General features: G+C 42.3%; 1 protein-coding gene across 2 annotated transcripts in view; it reads left to right on the forward strand.

The window, feature by feature from the left end:
- The window catches only part of LOC147705789 (bactericidal permeability-increasing protein-like), a 408685-nt gene that overhangs the window by 21000 nt on the left and 371490 nt on the right, over positions 1-16195 (forward strand). For both annotated transcript variants that reach the window (XM_086932245.1, XM_086932244.1), the window contains exon 3: positions 7410-7538. In XM_086932245.1, coding sequence (XP_086788371.1) covers positions 7410-7538 — 129 coding nt within the window. The remainder of the gene's footprint in view (positions 1-7409; positions 7539-16195) is intronic.

The raw sequence follows: 16195 nt of genomic DNA on the forward strand, positions 1-16195 counted from the left end.
TGATTCATGCCTCTTTGATTATATCAGTAGAAAGCATTGTTTTATGAGATAGATTTGTAATTCAGGTTTTGAGGAATATGTTGCATGCCACTGCTTTCGAACTGCTGCCATCAACCCCTTAGAAACTATCTGTTGAAATAAGGAAAAATTTGAAAACGAGTGGGGTAAACCAGCCATTTGTGACATTGTTTTCATCTGTAACTTTTTGTCACAACGGTTGATTTACAAAAGCAATATACCATTACGCCCACCAGACCCTTCTGATTGTGGGGATAAACAGGGGTTGTAGTTTACTAAGAACTCAAGGTATCTAGAGCCAAAACCAAGCTGCACCATAGACTGGATTTTCATTGTGTACCGAGTATAGACCAATTCATATGGTGAAATATGTAGAGTGAAAAATGGGTATCAGGACAATCTATGTATTTCTGAAATGGGCACAAGATATGGAGTTTAGGAGCAGTGGTTATTTGTACATCTCTGAATTTGTGGGTAACCATATTAGCATATCATTTATAGATTATTTTTCACAATGTCTTCCCTCCACACTTGCTTACATGTGGAGGATAGATATGCAGTGAAATCCAATTGGTAATAACAAATATCCTACTATTCTAAGCTCCCACATGTCTTCTGATAAAAATAAAAACCTCACTTGTGCGAGTAGGCATAGTGCCCTACACAGGAAATGACCCAAAATACAACATGAATACATCACATTTTTCAACTAAAAACTGACCCGTTTTTGGAAAGTGGGTAGCTGTGGATTTTGAGCCTTAGCTCAGCTGGCACCTAGGTAAACTTAGCAAATGTCTACATTCTTAAAAACTAGACACCTAGGGAAATCCAGGACGGGGGACTTGCTTGGCTCTCACCAGGTTGTTTTCCCCAGAATCCCTTGCAAGCCTCAAACTTAGCCTGAAAACAAATTATCCTCATATTTCTGTGATGGAAAGCTCTGGAATTTGCAGGGAGCCCCAAACTTACTTCCACTCAGCATTCACTTAAGTCTTCCGATAAAGAAGATACCTCACTTTCGTGGGTAGGCCTAGTGTTTGTGACAAGAAATGGCCCAAAAAACAGAACATGGATACATCACATTTTCCACTCAAAACTGACCACTTTTTGCAAAGTGGGTAGCTGTGGAATTTGGGCCCTAGTGATGGAGCAAAGATTCGCACGTGAAGCAACTTGCATGTATTCATGAACCTCGAATAATGTTAATAGATTAACCAACATGTTTGTTTTACTAATATCACATTTTACATAAACATTTGGGTGTCCGAGTGAAGCTTGCTTATGTGTTTTACTAACTGTAATAAGCTTGCATCTAAGATGGCTGCTGCTACGCAAGGGTTTCTACTGCGCATGCATCTGTCATACTGACGTGACATGACGTATTCTTTGCTTTGGAGGGAATCTGTCCCTTCTGCGCACTAGAACTAAGATGGCTGTTCTGTGTCCTCACATGCGAGAAGCTTGCACTGTTGCTTTTGCTAAGCTGTTTGTTTTGCCTAATCCTAATGCTATAGTATAGTTAAAAATAAAATAATGGGTATAGAGTAGAGATGCATGGTATACAGTGTATTAATTTATTCTGTGTTCTAAAACTGTTTCTTTTCCATTTCATGTTACACTCTGAAAACTGGCCTGATTTGTAACGCTGTACTCCATCTTTGTTGAAACTGTGACTGCGCGAAAGTCTCTAGTCTCTGGAACAGTGAACTTTGGACTGCAGCCAAGGAGCTGACTGACTAGAAGATGCTCCTGGGAACATGAACTTGTGAACATAAATTTTTACAATGTTATAACAATGTATTTGTCAATAGAACATTCATTGTTGGGTGGAATAAAACGTCATGAGAACCTAAAATTGATAGGCGGGAACGTACATTTGAATATGAGACGGTAAAAGTCTAATTTTTAGTATGGTGTGACGACCTCTTCTCACTCTTTGACCTATCAAAATTGGGAATCCTTACACTTGCAACATTGGGGGGTGGTACACTGACCTGGAAAATAGTATAACTAGGGTAGGCTTAGTTAGTTAATTTGTCCGACTTGTCCGAATAGCTGACCTGTCACTGACCCAACGCACTCAGTAGGTGACTAAGAGCAGAGGGCTGCGGAGCACTCTGTCAGAAGATACGCTGACCCAATCGGGGTTCTGGGAAGCTGAGGTGCTGGCGAAGCACTATGTCGGTGAAATCGATAACCCAATCGGGGTTTTGACTGTTAGCTGCAGAGAGGGAGTAGCGCAGGCGTTGCAACTGAACTGCAGGTGCTGGTCTTAACCTTTGGTGGTCCTGTCCTGATCCAAATCTGGTTTTCCTGTCCTGATTCTGATCTGCACCTGCTGGCCTACTGGCAACTATAACTTTTGGGGTTCTCCTGTCTTTCAACTGAACAGTGGCCAGGTTTGGTCTTCACACCATTCTCGATAAATATAAAATCTGTGTTGGTTTGTCATTGTATATCTTGTTCCTTCTCTTTGCCCTCCCTATTCGTGAAAGCTTTGATTATATATATATGTTCCCTTTTCTTACCCACCCTATGGTTAAATCTTTAGAAAATTCTTGAATAGCATGTTCCTTTTTTCTTACCCATCCTATTAGTAAATGATCAATTCGTTTCAATTTAAAAGTGTGTCCTATTTTCTTACCTTCCCTATAGTTGAATAATAACATTGTTTTATATAGCGTGTTCCTGTTTCTTACCCTCCCTTTAATTTGACTGCTCAAAATCGTTTTTTATTATATAGCATGTTCCCTTTTCTTACCTTCCCTTATTGATAAATGATTAATATAATATATCTTTTGCAAAGTTATACATTAATTCTGATTTTTATTATTGAGAGTCTTTTGGTGTTTAATCTCTGGATCATGACCATTTATGACGTTTAGATAAAGAGATTTAAAACTTCCAGAGTCTGTGGTTATTATATGAGTAAAAATGCTATTGTTTATCAAACTATCTTTAAAACTAACTCCCTGATCTAATAGGTTACAGGTACCAGCGACAAAGATTGGTAAGTCAATGGTACAGGACCTAGTAGGAAAATATCTGGTAGTAGAGCGAAGGTTACCTGATTAAATAAATGAGTTATTAATTATGGGCCCAGGTGAGTATTGGTAAAATTATGGTTGGGTGACCTGTGCGCTCTATCAGTATACTAAGCCAGAACCCAAGGAAAGCTAGCAAACCTGTACATTTTGAAAAACTAGACACCTATGGGAATCCAGGATGGGGAGTCTTGGGTGGCTTTCACCAGCCTGTTTTACCCAGAATGCCTTGTAAATCTCAAACTTTGACTAAAGAAAAACATTTTCCTCACATTTCTGTGATGGAAAGTTCTGGAATCTGTGGGGAGTCACAAACTTCCTCCCAGCTGGCATTCCCCTAAGTCTTCTGATAAAAATGGTGGCTCACTTGAGTAGGTAGGCCTAGTGCCTGCAACAGGAAACATTCCAAAAATACAACATGATTACATCACATTTTCCACTCAAACCTGACCATTTGTTTGCAAACTGGGTTGCTGTAGATTTTAAGCCCTAAATCAGGGGGCACCAAGGGAAACCCTGCTAACGAAATGTTTTAAAACTAGACACCTAGAGCAATCCAAGATGGGATGAATTGCGTGGTACTGACCAGTTTGTTTTACCAAGAATCCCTTGCAAACCTGAAACCTTGTCTAAGAAAACACATTTTCCTCACATTTCTGTGATGGAAGGTGGTAGAATCTGCGGGAAGTTATGCACTTCCTTCCACCCAGCATTCCCCTAGGTCTTCCAAATAAATGATACTTCACTTGTGTGGGTAGGCTTAGTGCCCGCAACAGGAAACATCCCAAAATGCAACATGGATATGTTACATTTTTCCACTCAAAACTGATACGTTTTTGCAAAGTGGGGTTTCCTTACATTTCTTTGATGGAAACTTTCGGAATCTGCAGGAATCCCCATAATTCTTACCACCTAGCATTACCCCACTCGTGCAGATAAAAACGCGGCTCCACTTGTCTGGCTAGAACTAGTGCCCATGACAGAAATGGATCAAACCAAGGTCAATGGGAGCCCTAGCGTGGTGATTCCTATTGCCCTTTTGATCTGTTCCTGTTGCGGGCACTAGGCGCAACCACACAAGTGGTGCAGGATTTTTATCTGCACAAGTGGGTCACTGCTGGGTGTTAGAAATTTTGTGGATTCCTGCAGACTCTGGAAGTTTCCATCACAGAAGTGTAAGGAAAATGTATGATTTCAGGCAAAGTTTGTGGTTTGCAGGGCATTATAGGTAAAAAGCCTTGTGGTATTCATACAATGCACACTACCCTAGAATCCCATGTTTGGTTATTTTTTCAAAAATGTCAGTGGTTGTTAGGTCTCTTAGGGTGGTGGTCTAGCACAACCCCAAATCCCGCAGCTACCCCAATTGCTGATTTTTCCACGTAACACTTTAGAGCCTTTTGTGTCATGGGCTCTTGGTCCACCCGCAAAAGTGAGGTACTATTTTATCAGGCGACTTGGGGGTATGCTATGTGGAATCCACACAGATTTCAGAAGTTTTCATCACAGAAATGTGAGGGAAATGTTTGTTTTGACTCAACATTTGAGATTTGCGGAGTATTGTGGGTAAGAAAACGGTGTTGGATGCATGTGAAGCACACCGCCCCAGACTCCCCTCAGATGTCGAGTTTTCAGAACTGTGTATGTCTGGTAGGTTTTTCTAGATGGCATCCTAACTAAGCCTAAAAATGCAGACTTTCACCATTGCGAGTTTGACGATATTGGGAGTTAGCCGAGCTCTCCTGGCTCATATGTAAAAACAACTCCCCAAAAAACAAATGTCCTGTCATTTGCCATTGGAATGGAATGATTTGGTCCCCTGGGGGGGGGGCAGATCGGAAGTAATTACCCTCATATTCCCCCCGGGGTGACAGAAGGAGACTGTTTCCCCATTTACTTGGGTTGAGGTCATAGCCATGCCCATGCTGGGCAGCTCCCACATCTATATTTAGCAAAAAAATCCTTGGCTTCTAGTGGGCTTTCTGGCCCCTGGGGGAAAAGTTCGGGTGTAATTACCCCTATCTGCCCCCAGGGTAACAGAAAGATTGTCTCTCTTGTTGGGATGAAGGAATGGGCATGCCCATGGTGGGCAGCCCCAAAACCTATAAAAAAAATCCCTGGTATCTAGTGGGTATTCTGCCTCCCCCTCCCCCCACCTGGGAGTCGATTAAGTTTAATCACCTCCAGGGGCCAGAAAGACTGTCAGCATTGTTTTTGGGGGTGGGTGGGAACATGGCATGCCCATGATCGACAGACCCCCTCCCTATATGTATTTAAAAAATTTACCTGGGGGGGGGGGGCAGGAAGACTGTTCAGGTATGCTGGTGGGAGGAAAACAAGTCCTTGCCCCAGGGTCTGCCCCCCAAAATCCCTGGTGTCCAGTTGGGTGAATCCCTACTTGGTGATCAACTCTCCTATGGCAAACCACAAGCAGGTATCCACTGGGGAGATATCACTGGAAGATATTTTCTGCTTTCCTGATGCACTGATGCAATAAAAATTAAATTAGCCCATCAGCTCCTTTTACTTTAATGACATCAGTGCACACTGTGCAATGATCATTACAATATAAAAAAAGACTGACTGCTCGGGAAGCTCTTCCTGGGCAGCTGAGTTAAAAAAACATATTGAAGGACACCAGAGAGGCCTTTATCTGCTGCCTCCTCAATGTCGGTCAATGGCCAACTGCTGCAACAAACTGGTTAATAATAGATAAACTTTGTTTTTTAAAATCTTTAAATGAATTTGTTGCAGCACAAGCGTGAGGCTCTTCAAAAAAGCGTGAGGCCTGAGGAAAAAGGACCCTTCTGCGTTCCAAAGGCCCAGGGCAAGGCAGGCCACAGGGCGAGGTATGGCGATGGAGAGGCGGCCATGGGCGCTGCAGTCCCAACCGCAGCTGGGGAATAATGCAGGTCACTACCTCGTTCCAGAGGTGGATGTGAGTTGGCGGGGGTGGGTGCAGGTTGTTCTTTTGCCTTCTGCCTGACCCACATGTGATCTGTACCACATGAGGGTTCCCATCGTTAAAACTGGACCTTGTATTCCTGCATCTAGTAATCCCAGGTACTGGAAATCCACATCTATCATGATTGGGCAGAGCATTATTCCCATAGGGTTAGTGTCACTGAGGAGTGGAATTTATGCAGTTCTCAGGCAGGCAGGCGACTAGAGCCACATTTCGGGCGCGGGGGCTGAAAAAGATTTCGGGGGGGGGGGGCTAATTCTTCCAGCCATAGACAGAGTGGCTCTAAGAAGGGGTGAAAACACAACAAAAGCCTCATTAACAAGTAAATGGTATTTTAAAGACCTGTGAAGTACTCGGGTGAGGCTAAAGTTAGAGGATCTTTGACTGGGTGTGAGTGTTGGATTGGTTCAGATGCTTCGTCCATCACCACCCCCTTTTGTACCGCAATTAGAGGATCGCCAGCCCGGGAAGCTGTCTCAGCCCGGGCTGACACACACGACGGGCGGGGGGGGGGTTGAAAGGGGGTTGATGAAGCCCGGTGAGCCCAATGGGTGTTGCGTGCCTTTTCTCAGGTACATCAGACTATTAGAATGATAATATCTGCTATTACAAAACATGCAGAAACCAGATTTCAAATTACGTAACCCATTTCAGCAGATACTGCCTTCAACGAAGAATCTATAGGTTGTTTGGTCAAACAATTATGCATTTCTATACTGAGAGCAATTCATGCTGCACGTCTGCCTTCCTACATGTTGTAAATAAACAAATGCTACTTCCATTTGATGACCGTGGAGAGATGGAATACAGTGTCTGCTCTGTGGGAGTTTCAACCTATGATTTCCATGAATGCTTCATTCATCACCAGCAACTATTCCGCACACTCAGCTCTTAAGACACCTCTTAAGCGGGTGGCATCACAAGCCATTTTCCAGTCAATTAAATCCCTTGGATCAATTTTTCATTTGCATGCCCTTCAGTATTCAAGCAGTGGTCTCATAAAACACTTGTAAAAATACTTGGTGACACTTTGCAAATTCTGTTTCTACTAGGCTCAGTACATTACGAGCACTTTAGAAAACTGTTAAAGACCTTTTTATTTTCCCAGTCATATCAGTAAGCCTATTACGCTGTGAATGCCGCCTTCTCCACTGAGCTCAGCGCCATGAAACCGCCCGGTGTACGTGCGCTTTTTAAGCACCTTTAACATAACATAACATTGGTGATATGTTTGGGTGTGTGTGATTATGCGTATGTGTGTGCGTTTTTGCGTGCATGTGTGTATCCTCACGTTTAGTTATTGGAAGCATTCCTGCGGCTACCTAGCTGCAGCCATGGCTTGGAAGCACTACTGAGGAGGCCTCTTTCTTTCTCTCTTGCAGTCTGGTAATCCGTAACTTCCAGTTGCCAAACTCCCAGGTTGTGCCCATTCCAAAAGTGGGCCTGAAGTTCTCCATCACCGATGCCTTCATCCAGCTGGACGGGAAGTGGCATGTGCACAAGGAAATCGTGTAAGTTGCAGTTGGAGTCCATCCTAGTTTGTTTTGTTTGCCCAGACACCAGTGCCACTTTTTGCCCTCTGGTTAATTCAGTTCCTCATACAGTCTTGTTGGTCATTCCAGACCTCTTCCCACACCTTCATAACGCTAACATATAACCAGGGCCGCTGGATTTATGCTGGAGCTGAAGGCTAAATTATTAGGCATGGTTGAGTAAATTATACGGCAAGAAATGCCAAGTTACGCGACATTATGCGGCACATTTTGTGATAGCATTAAATCATTACTTTGCCATTTTTAAACTTGTTAACACTGTCTGGTCATTAGTTGTATCTTTTTAACGCCTGTTAACACCTACATATTGCAATATGCTGAAGAAAGATGAACAGTCAGCCATTGCAAAGGCCATTCCACTGCTCAGCATCACATGTTGCTGCGTTTTTGTAACTTTAGAACCATTTGAGCTAGAAACAATTTTTTTGTTATAATCTGCAGAATATGCAGCAGATAATAAATGATGTGGCAAATGTGCTAAATGTATAATTATGTGAAAATCACATAGTTCCAGTGGCCTTCATATAACCATTCAAGTATATGTGCTTTTGAAACAATTGAGGACTTATTTTATCTTAACAGATTTACTGACCCTGTAGTTAATCCAGAGGATTTAATGGAACTTCAGGAACCTACAAGATAGATTACACAGCTAAGACTAGAGCATTGCATTTCTAAAAATAAACTGGGCTTCATTTATTTATTTATTTTTAAACACATTTTATTGGATTTTTTAAAGGAAGCAAAGCAAGAAACTAAAGATAAAAGGCACATAGACAATGCAGCATCTAAATGCAATCCGATTCCAGATTTAGGAATACCAGATACATTGTTATAAGGTATGCGAGAGTGTAAACCTTTTTACATATAGAGGTAGACATCAAGAAATAGCGTGGTAGAAAAATCTGGCCCGGCGGTGCACTAATCATAAAATGTTTGTATCTATTGCATATATATATATATATATATATATATATATATATATATATATATATATATATATATATATATATAATATATATATATATATATATATATATATATATATATATATATATATATATATATATATATATATATATATATATATATATATATATCAATCAACAAATAGCCCCCTCACATCCACCAACCAATGGGTGCGCTCCCAGTAGCAGACAGTAACAGAAGAGAAAAGAGGGGGAATTCCTATCTGACTACATTGTGGGACAATGGTAGCTGTCATTGTGTGTAAACTCTTGTGTGCAATGTCTGGGAGATGGGCAGGTGTGTTCAGGTATTATTGCCTCCTCACAGCCCTAGTACCGTAGTTCACCTGGGCGTAGTTCTGTATGTAGCCTGGGACAGCGTTAACGCCCAGGCATGTCTCCCTGTGGGTCATCTATGTGCAGGTGGAATGAGTCTGCGTCTAGCTCGTTGAAAGACTCTAGTACTAGATCCCACAATGGGCAGCTTTCACAGTTCGTGGCATTTCTCTCTGCATAGCGCCCTGCTTTCAGTGACTCCCCTCTGCTCCATCTCCTCCCTCCAGGCCGGTAATGCAGGCAGAAGAACTGACTTCCAGCGCCTAGTTATAAGGCGTTTCGCCTGTATGAGCACCAGATCAGCAAATGTTGCCTGCTCTTTGTAACCCTTAGGATGTGGATACAGGCCCAGCAGACCGCCCTCTGCCGTGGTCCATGAGTGTCCCCCAACCACCTCCTGCAGTATGACCGCTATATGTGTCCAGTAGGTGGAGAGGGCAGGACATGACCATATTATGTGCAAGAGGTCTTGTTCAGTACATCTTGGGCAGGTCGCTGCCACCACCGGAAACATTGTGTGTAGTCGATGTGGTGTGAGGTACGCTCTTTGAGTTCTCAAATATTGAATACATTTGAGCCTGGTATTGTGGGAGACTGCCCTTGGATAAGTGAGAAGGGAGGCCCATTCATTGTCAGTCAGAACCCTGCCCATGTCCGTGTCCCACTTAACTCGTAAAGTAGTTAGAGGTGAGGGTATGTGTGCCCATATTCCTCAGTTCATCAACCGAGTCAATTGCCTACCCTGGTCTTTCAGGTGTACCATATGCACCAGTTTGTGTGTTGATGGTTTGGCCCCATCAGGAACCCAGCGCCGCTTCATATATCATATTAGACTAGCATACAGTAAAAATAGCTTGATAGGGAGTCCCTGCTCGTGCACAAAATCAGCATGGGTGAGTAGAGTGCCATCACTGAATAGTGCACCAACAGTGGACAGCCCAACCCGCTCCCAACTGGAGAGTTTTCGATGTGTTAGTATCCTGGCAGAGTCCCAGGAGCAGAATGTTTGGTGGATATGGTGTGGTGGGTGCAGTGTATTCCAGGGCCACTTTCAATAGTAGTGGGGTTGCAATCGGGACATTACACCCGGGGCATAGCAGTGTATGTAGCGCACCTCGTGAGACCATACCAGGAGTGTAAGCTATCTCTCGGCCCGCTAGCCAGTAAAAGAGCCACTGCAATTGGCTCATCATGCAGTGGGCCCGAAATCCTGAAGCTCCCATGCCACCGGCATCCGTTGGCAGTTGCAATTTTGCCAGGCTGACCCAGCGCCTGCCCATGCCCTCTATAAAGTCGATCAATAGCGTATGCAGTATTTTGAAAAGTAGTAGATGAGATCACTATCAGTAAATTTTTGAAACAGTATAGCACGTGCAATACCATGACCATTTTTGCAATGGCTAAACGCCCAGCCACTGAGAGTGGGAGCGTTGTCCAGAAAGTGATTGGGGATCGCAGGGACGTGATCACTCTCTGTACATTTCCATCTAGTAAATCCCGTAGGGTTCTATACACTTGGACTCCCAGGCATTTGAATGTGGTGCAGGCAACCACCATCTCAGCCTCCCCAAAGGGGATCACCCTTGGTGAGAAACCCTCCCAAAATGAGTATGCAAGTGATATTTCGAAGTTAATGGCAAGCCCCGAGATTGAGTGAAACTGGGAGAATATCTGGGTCACAGTCTGGAAACTGCACCAAAGGTCCTTAGAAACTGCACCAAAGGTCCTTGGTGTATAGTATAATATTGTTAGCATATAGTGACAGTGCATGAATCCTCTACCCTATTTAGATGCCCCAATATATCACATCGCAGCAGAGCTTATCAGCAGGGGGCTCTACAGCCAGCACGAAAAGGATAGGGGATAGCGGGCACCCCAACCAAGTTCCCCACTGGATCTTGTAGGTACCTGAGATGTATGCCCCTGTGAACCCGTGCCGTTGGAGAAGTATAAAATAGTTTGACTCATCAGAGAAATCCTTGAGGGAACCCAAATCTTGCAAGGGCTGCTTGCATGCATTCTCAGCTAAGGGTATCGAAAGCCTGGCGTAGGTCTTAAGCTGGGCTTCATTATGGGCTTTAACTCAGGTCCTACTAAGTCGCATTGCAAAATGTACATTCGCAGGAGGTCGCAACATTTTCTGACTCATTAATATTTCTGACGGCAGCAGCATTATGAGGCCCCCAAACACCGCCCCACCCCCCATTAATGGCTTTGAATTCGGGGATGGAGGCCTGTGAGGGACTTCCTTTCCTCCGTTTGCATTTCTTGCCTATGACATTTGTTTTTCAAAGAAACCCCTGCAAGATTTTATATCCATTGAATTACACTAGGTAGATCTTGTTGTGGTCCCCTGGACTATTGACTATTCTCTCTTTCTGCTTTACATTCTTTGTATTAACTTTCATGCAATTACTCTAAGGAAGATAAATTCATGACACAAGACATCAATTCAAACACATAGTGCTAATAATAAAACATTCAACCATCCCCCAGTGATACATATCAAAATGGCAAATTACAACAACCTTTTTCCCACCCAAGCCATCACATTAATAAAGACCCACAAAATCCAATTCCTATTCTCTCTTTCTTCCCCCCACCCTTCTGAGGGTGATGCTTCAGCTCAACCATATTTTGTTATACTACCTATAGAGCCTTTGCTCCATTTAAACTGCAATTATTCTAAAAAAGATGATCACGTCATCTCAACCCCAGTTCATTATATTTCCTAAAGTACCAGTGCTCCCTTTGAAGTGCAATTATTCTAAGACAAAACAATTCATCCCACAATATCTTCCATTCAATACAGCAGGCCAATCTCAACATTAATATAGCAAATATTCAAATCATCCTGAAAGTGTTAGTGCATAAACATTTCAGACATGCCTAAGCCTCTACCATTGTCCATAAAGACTTTAATAGGGGGCAAGACAGTCTATTGTTTCCTCGGTCAAGGCAGGGGAGAGAGACTGACAATAACACAATGGAGTCTCTGCATTGACCTGAGGGATCTTATATTTTATAAGAACTTTGTTTTCCAACAACCAAATGAGGTCGATAGCTTATGCATGACTTTTTGGGGCGATTTAGGGATTAAAACACCCCACCTAAGATCGGGTACCCGCAATTTCTCCTGCAAGAGTTAGAGAATGGAATTATCAAAATTAGAGGAAGCCATCGAAAAATGGCGCAGTTGTAAAATAAAAGATGCCATATAATATTTCTGGAGATTGAGGAGTACCCAGCCTCCCTCCCTGCTTGGGCAGCTGCAGCGCCTTTATCTTTGGTAGTTTCTGGGACCAAATTAAAGATGAGATGCTTTGCTCCGTTTAAAAAAAAAAAAGTGAGCTTCTAACTTACAAGGAATAGATAGGAATAAAAAAAACAGCGGTAGGTTTGACATTTTAATCAAGTCAATGCGACGGATAGGTGATAATGGAAATCTTCACCCTATTTCTAACAAGTTAATAATCTTTCTCATTAACGGTTTAAAATTGTTGCTAAAACTTCCTCTGGGTCCTCTGAATAAAACACCCCCAAATAAATACCTTTTTGGATCTACTCTATAGTTTTCCTTCAGAACTTTCGGAACTGTAGGCAGGACATCTGGAGAGGCATTAAACAGCAAACATTCAGTTTTTGCTTCATTCATTTTATATAATTTTATATCCCCCTATATTCGTAGAGGTTTAAAGTGACTGCAAAGCCCCATTAATAATTAAAAGCTGGCAGGTTAAAAATAGAGCTATATCATCTGCATATAACCTTATTTTTGTGCCCGTGGGATGGGGGAATACAATATTGATGCCTTGGTAGGTGGATTGGGCCAAAGGCTCAATAAAACGGGCAAATAATAAGGGGTAGAGAGGGCAGCCTTGACAGGGGCCTCGATTTAGGGTGATTTACCCCTGCAAGTAATTATTAACTGTGCGGTCGCCCCTTGAAATAGTAACTGAATAGATCTTGAAAACTGGGATGGAAAATGAAAGTTCCCCAAAATCCTAAATAAACACCTCCAGTTTACAAGATCAAAGGCCTTCTCGGCATCCAGAAAAACGAGCACCACTGGAATGGTATCTGCTGTCACCATATCTACGAATTCAAACATGAAGTGAGTACTAGAACATAAATCCTGGCCCCTGATAAAAACATTCTGATCCCTCGCTCTAAGAAATTGGGCTACAGTGTCAATCTGATTCGCTCACATTTTAGCATAGAACTTATTTGCCAAATTTAATAGATTTATAAGTCTATAAGATTTCAAATCCATGTCCTTTTCCCCTGCCTTTAAAAAGGTCACTCATCAGAACCCCTCTTTGGACCGAATCTGGAACCTGACTACTAGCTAGCAGATGGCTAAAAAGAGTTGCCAATGGGCCCTTTAAGCTTTATACAAACGTTTTATGAAACTCAGAGCCAAATCTGTCTTCCCTAGGGGGCGGGAGGGGTGGAGGGATAACATTAGGAAGCTGTGTTATGATTTCTTCTACCTCGCTCTCTAAAATAGGGTAAAAGACAGGTGATTTCACACTCTTAAGGAAATTGTCAATGTACTGTTTCTGCCCTCTAGTTCCAACCTGCTTTTCCAACCTAATCATCTGAGTACAGACGGGGATAGTACTCGAACACAATCTGTTTAATTTTTTCCACCTTTTCCATGCACTGCCCAGTCTGAGGGTTCCCAATTCTGGTGAGAAGATTATGATTAACCATCTCTTTTGCCCTGCACACTAGAAAAGGCTCTATGGATTCCCTCTCATTATTTACATGTTGTATAAAAGGTCTGATTATTGATCAAAGACTTTTGTAGGAAAAAAAATCCCTTAGCTTTTCTTTTGCTATACTCCATCAGTCCATTGATGAGGGTGATCCTAAAGCCCGATAAACTATCTACTTCTGCTTACAAGATGGCCAGTTCTTCCCTCTCATTCTTTACTCACAATGCCTTTACTTATATAAGGGTTCCCCTGATATTACATTTAAAAGCCTCCCAAATGATTGATATATTTGTTGATGACTCATTGATCGTAAAGAAGCTAACGATCTCTAGTGTGATCAGATCAATCAAATTTCTTTCAAAATGATTGTCTTATTCATCACCCACCTCTTAACCCTACATAGTAAAGGGATGGCACATCTCAAATCTACTGTCTGATAATCCGTCAAGCCGCTAGCATGATGCGAGATATCAACAATAGGGAATTAAGGGGGCCCTAAAAAAAATCAGAGAGGCTGAATCAAACCTTTTAGAATAAAACCTGTAAGACCTGACTTCTGCCTTGTTTATCCGCTACATGTCCACCACCCCTAAATGGAGAAAGATATCTTTAAAAATACTTTCCGTGTGTCTCTTCCTTTGCACCCAACATGGGTTGAAGGAGTCCAGGTGCAAATCCGCTTCAAAATTGTAATCACCCCTGATTAAGACCCTTCCTGCAAATAACTAAGTTCCCAACCCAACTTCAATTATTACTTCGGATTAATACTTATGGGGCCAATGTGAGAGGCCAAGTTCACTCTACAGCTGTTTACCTGTATCTGGAGTATTTCCCTGTATTACTCACCATCTGTGATAAGGTGTTTGTAACTCACTTGCAACTCTTTTTTTTAACCAAAATTGCTAGTCCCCTTTGGGTGGAATCCACATCCACAGTCCCATTGTCTAAGAAACTTTACCTTGCTGCCTTTTATCCAATGTGTCTCCTGAAAAAAGATTATGTTGAGCTTAAATTGCAAACACCAAGCAAAATAGCTTCCCCATTCACTGTGTTATTAAGCCCATTGGCATTGATGCCAATTACTGTCAAATCTGCCATCATAAGGCTCCCTAATATACCACCATAATTTAACTACTTGCCCCATTTTGGCGGGGGTCTCTACTCCTAGCCCAAATATTATCTCATGTGTAATTTTTCTTGTCACTTTTAACACAACACCCCACACCGTTTCCTTCCTAGGCCCAACTTTCCCCGCAACCCTCTCCCTCCCATCCTCAACATACCCACACCACCAAACTCCATGGACCACTTCACCCGAATGCTAAGTCCTCCCTTTCCCTCTATCGAATTGTTGTACTGTTAAGGCACCAGGGGCAGCTACATTAAGTTAACTAGGACCCCTTCATTTCTCAGGAAGATAGAACCTTTCTTGCCTTTTACACTTATATCAAAATCTGAAACCTACCAGCCCATAAAACTTTCAGCTTGGCTGGTTGGATTACTTGAGCTTGTGCCCTCTGGCCTTAAAAGCATGAATCATCTGTGTGAACTACCACCTTTGGCAAGAGGTTTCAAAAGACATATCCAGGAAAATTTGAAAATCAAAGTCCTTCTTTACACTTATAGATTTACGCTGGATTGCTTTTCTTAGGACTCTTTCCTGAATACAGAAGTCCTGCACCAATATTTAGCGAAGCTTTCTCCTTTCTTTTTGCACCCTTTTTGAGGACACAATTGGCTCTGGCAAAAAAAAAACATGTTACAGGCTCTTTCGAAAAGTGAAGAAATTAGCTTAGAAACTACCTCTGTCATTTCCAAATCCTTTTCCCATCCTTGCGTCACTCTGACCAGACGCAGGTTAAACTCGCAGGACCGATTCTCCAAATTCTCAATCTTCCCACTCATATTTCTGATCTCATTATGTATATGCTGAGCTGTCTGAGTATGATTAATAAGTGGCGGGCATTCAGATCCCTTATTCTAATTTCTATTGCCTCTAATTTTTCTTCCAATTTATTTATCATGGCTTTTCGTGCTGCTTTTCCTGGACTTCCTTTGAGAGGAGCTAAAGAATGGAGAGAATCTTATCCCCTGACTCGCCCAGGCCAACACTAGGATTTAGTACAGTAACTAAACCAGGTACTATGGAGTTCACCGCAGACATCCTTGGTTACTCTCCAGTAGTCTTCAAACCGAAGGGGGACCCCACATCAATTACAGGCAGGTAGACGGGGACAGTAAAGATCAAACAAGGGAGGGAAACCTGCCCTATATGGCCTAATAAGAGGCCTCAAGGAGGTCCACTAAATTATGCAATGTGCCCTGAACCCACAAGGAACACTTCACAGATACATTTACTCAAATTTATCAAAATTTGTTTTTATTTTAAAGTTCATTTTTGTCGTAAATGGATAAGCAAAATTTGAATGAATAAATATGTGCAAAGATAAAAAACACAGCAAAATCAAAATAGACAGTGGTTCTTACTCCACACTTACATACCATCTACACACATACATAAGCATTCATACATCACACAACACTATGCACGGATGGTCTTTGATGGAAAGGGGACTGATGGTAGGGTATC

This window comes from Lissotriton vulgaris, chromosome 7 (assembly GCF_964263255.1).
Source record: "Lissotriton vulgaris chromosome 7, aLisVul1.2, whole genome shotgun sequence".
Lineage (NCBI taxonomy): Eukaryota > Metazoa > Chordata > Amphibia > Caudata > Salamandridae > Lissotriton > Lissotriton vulgaris.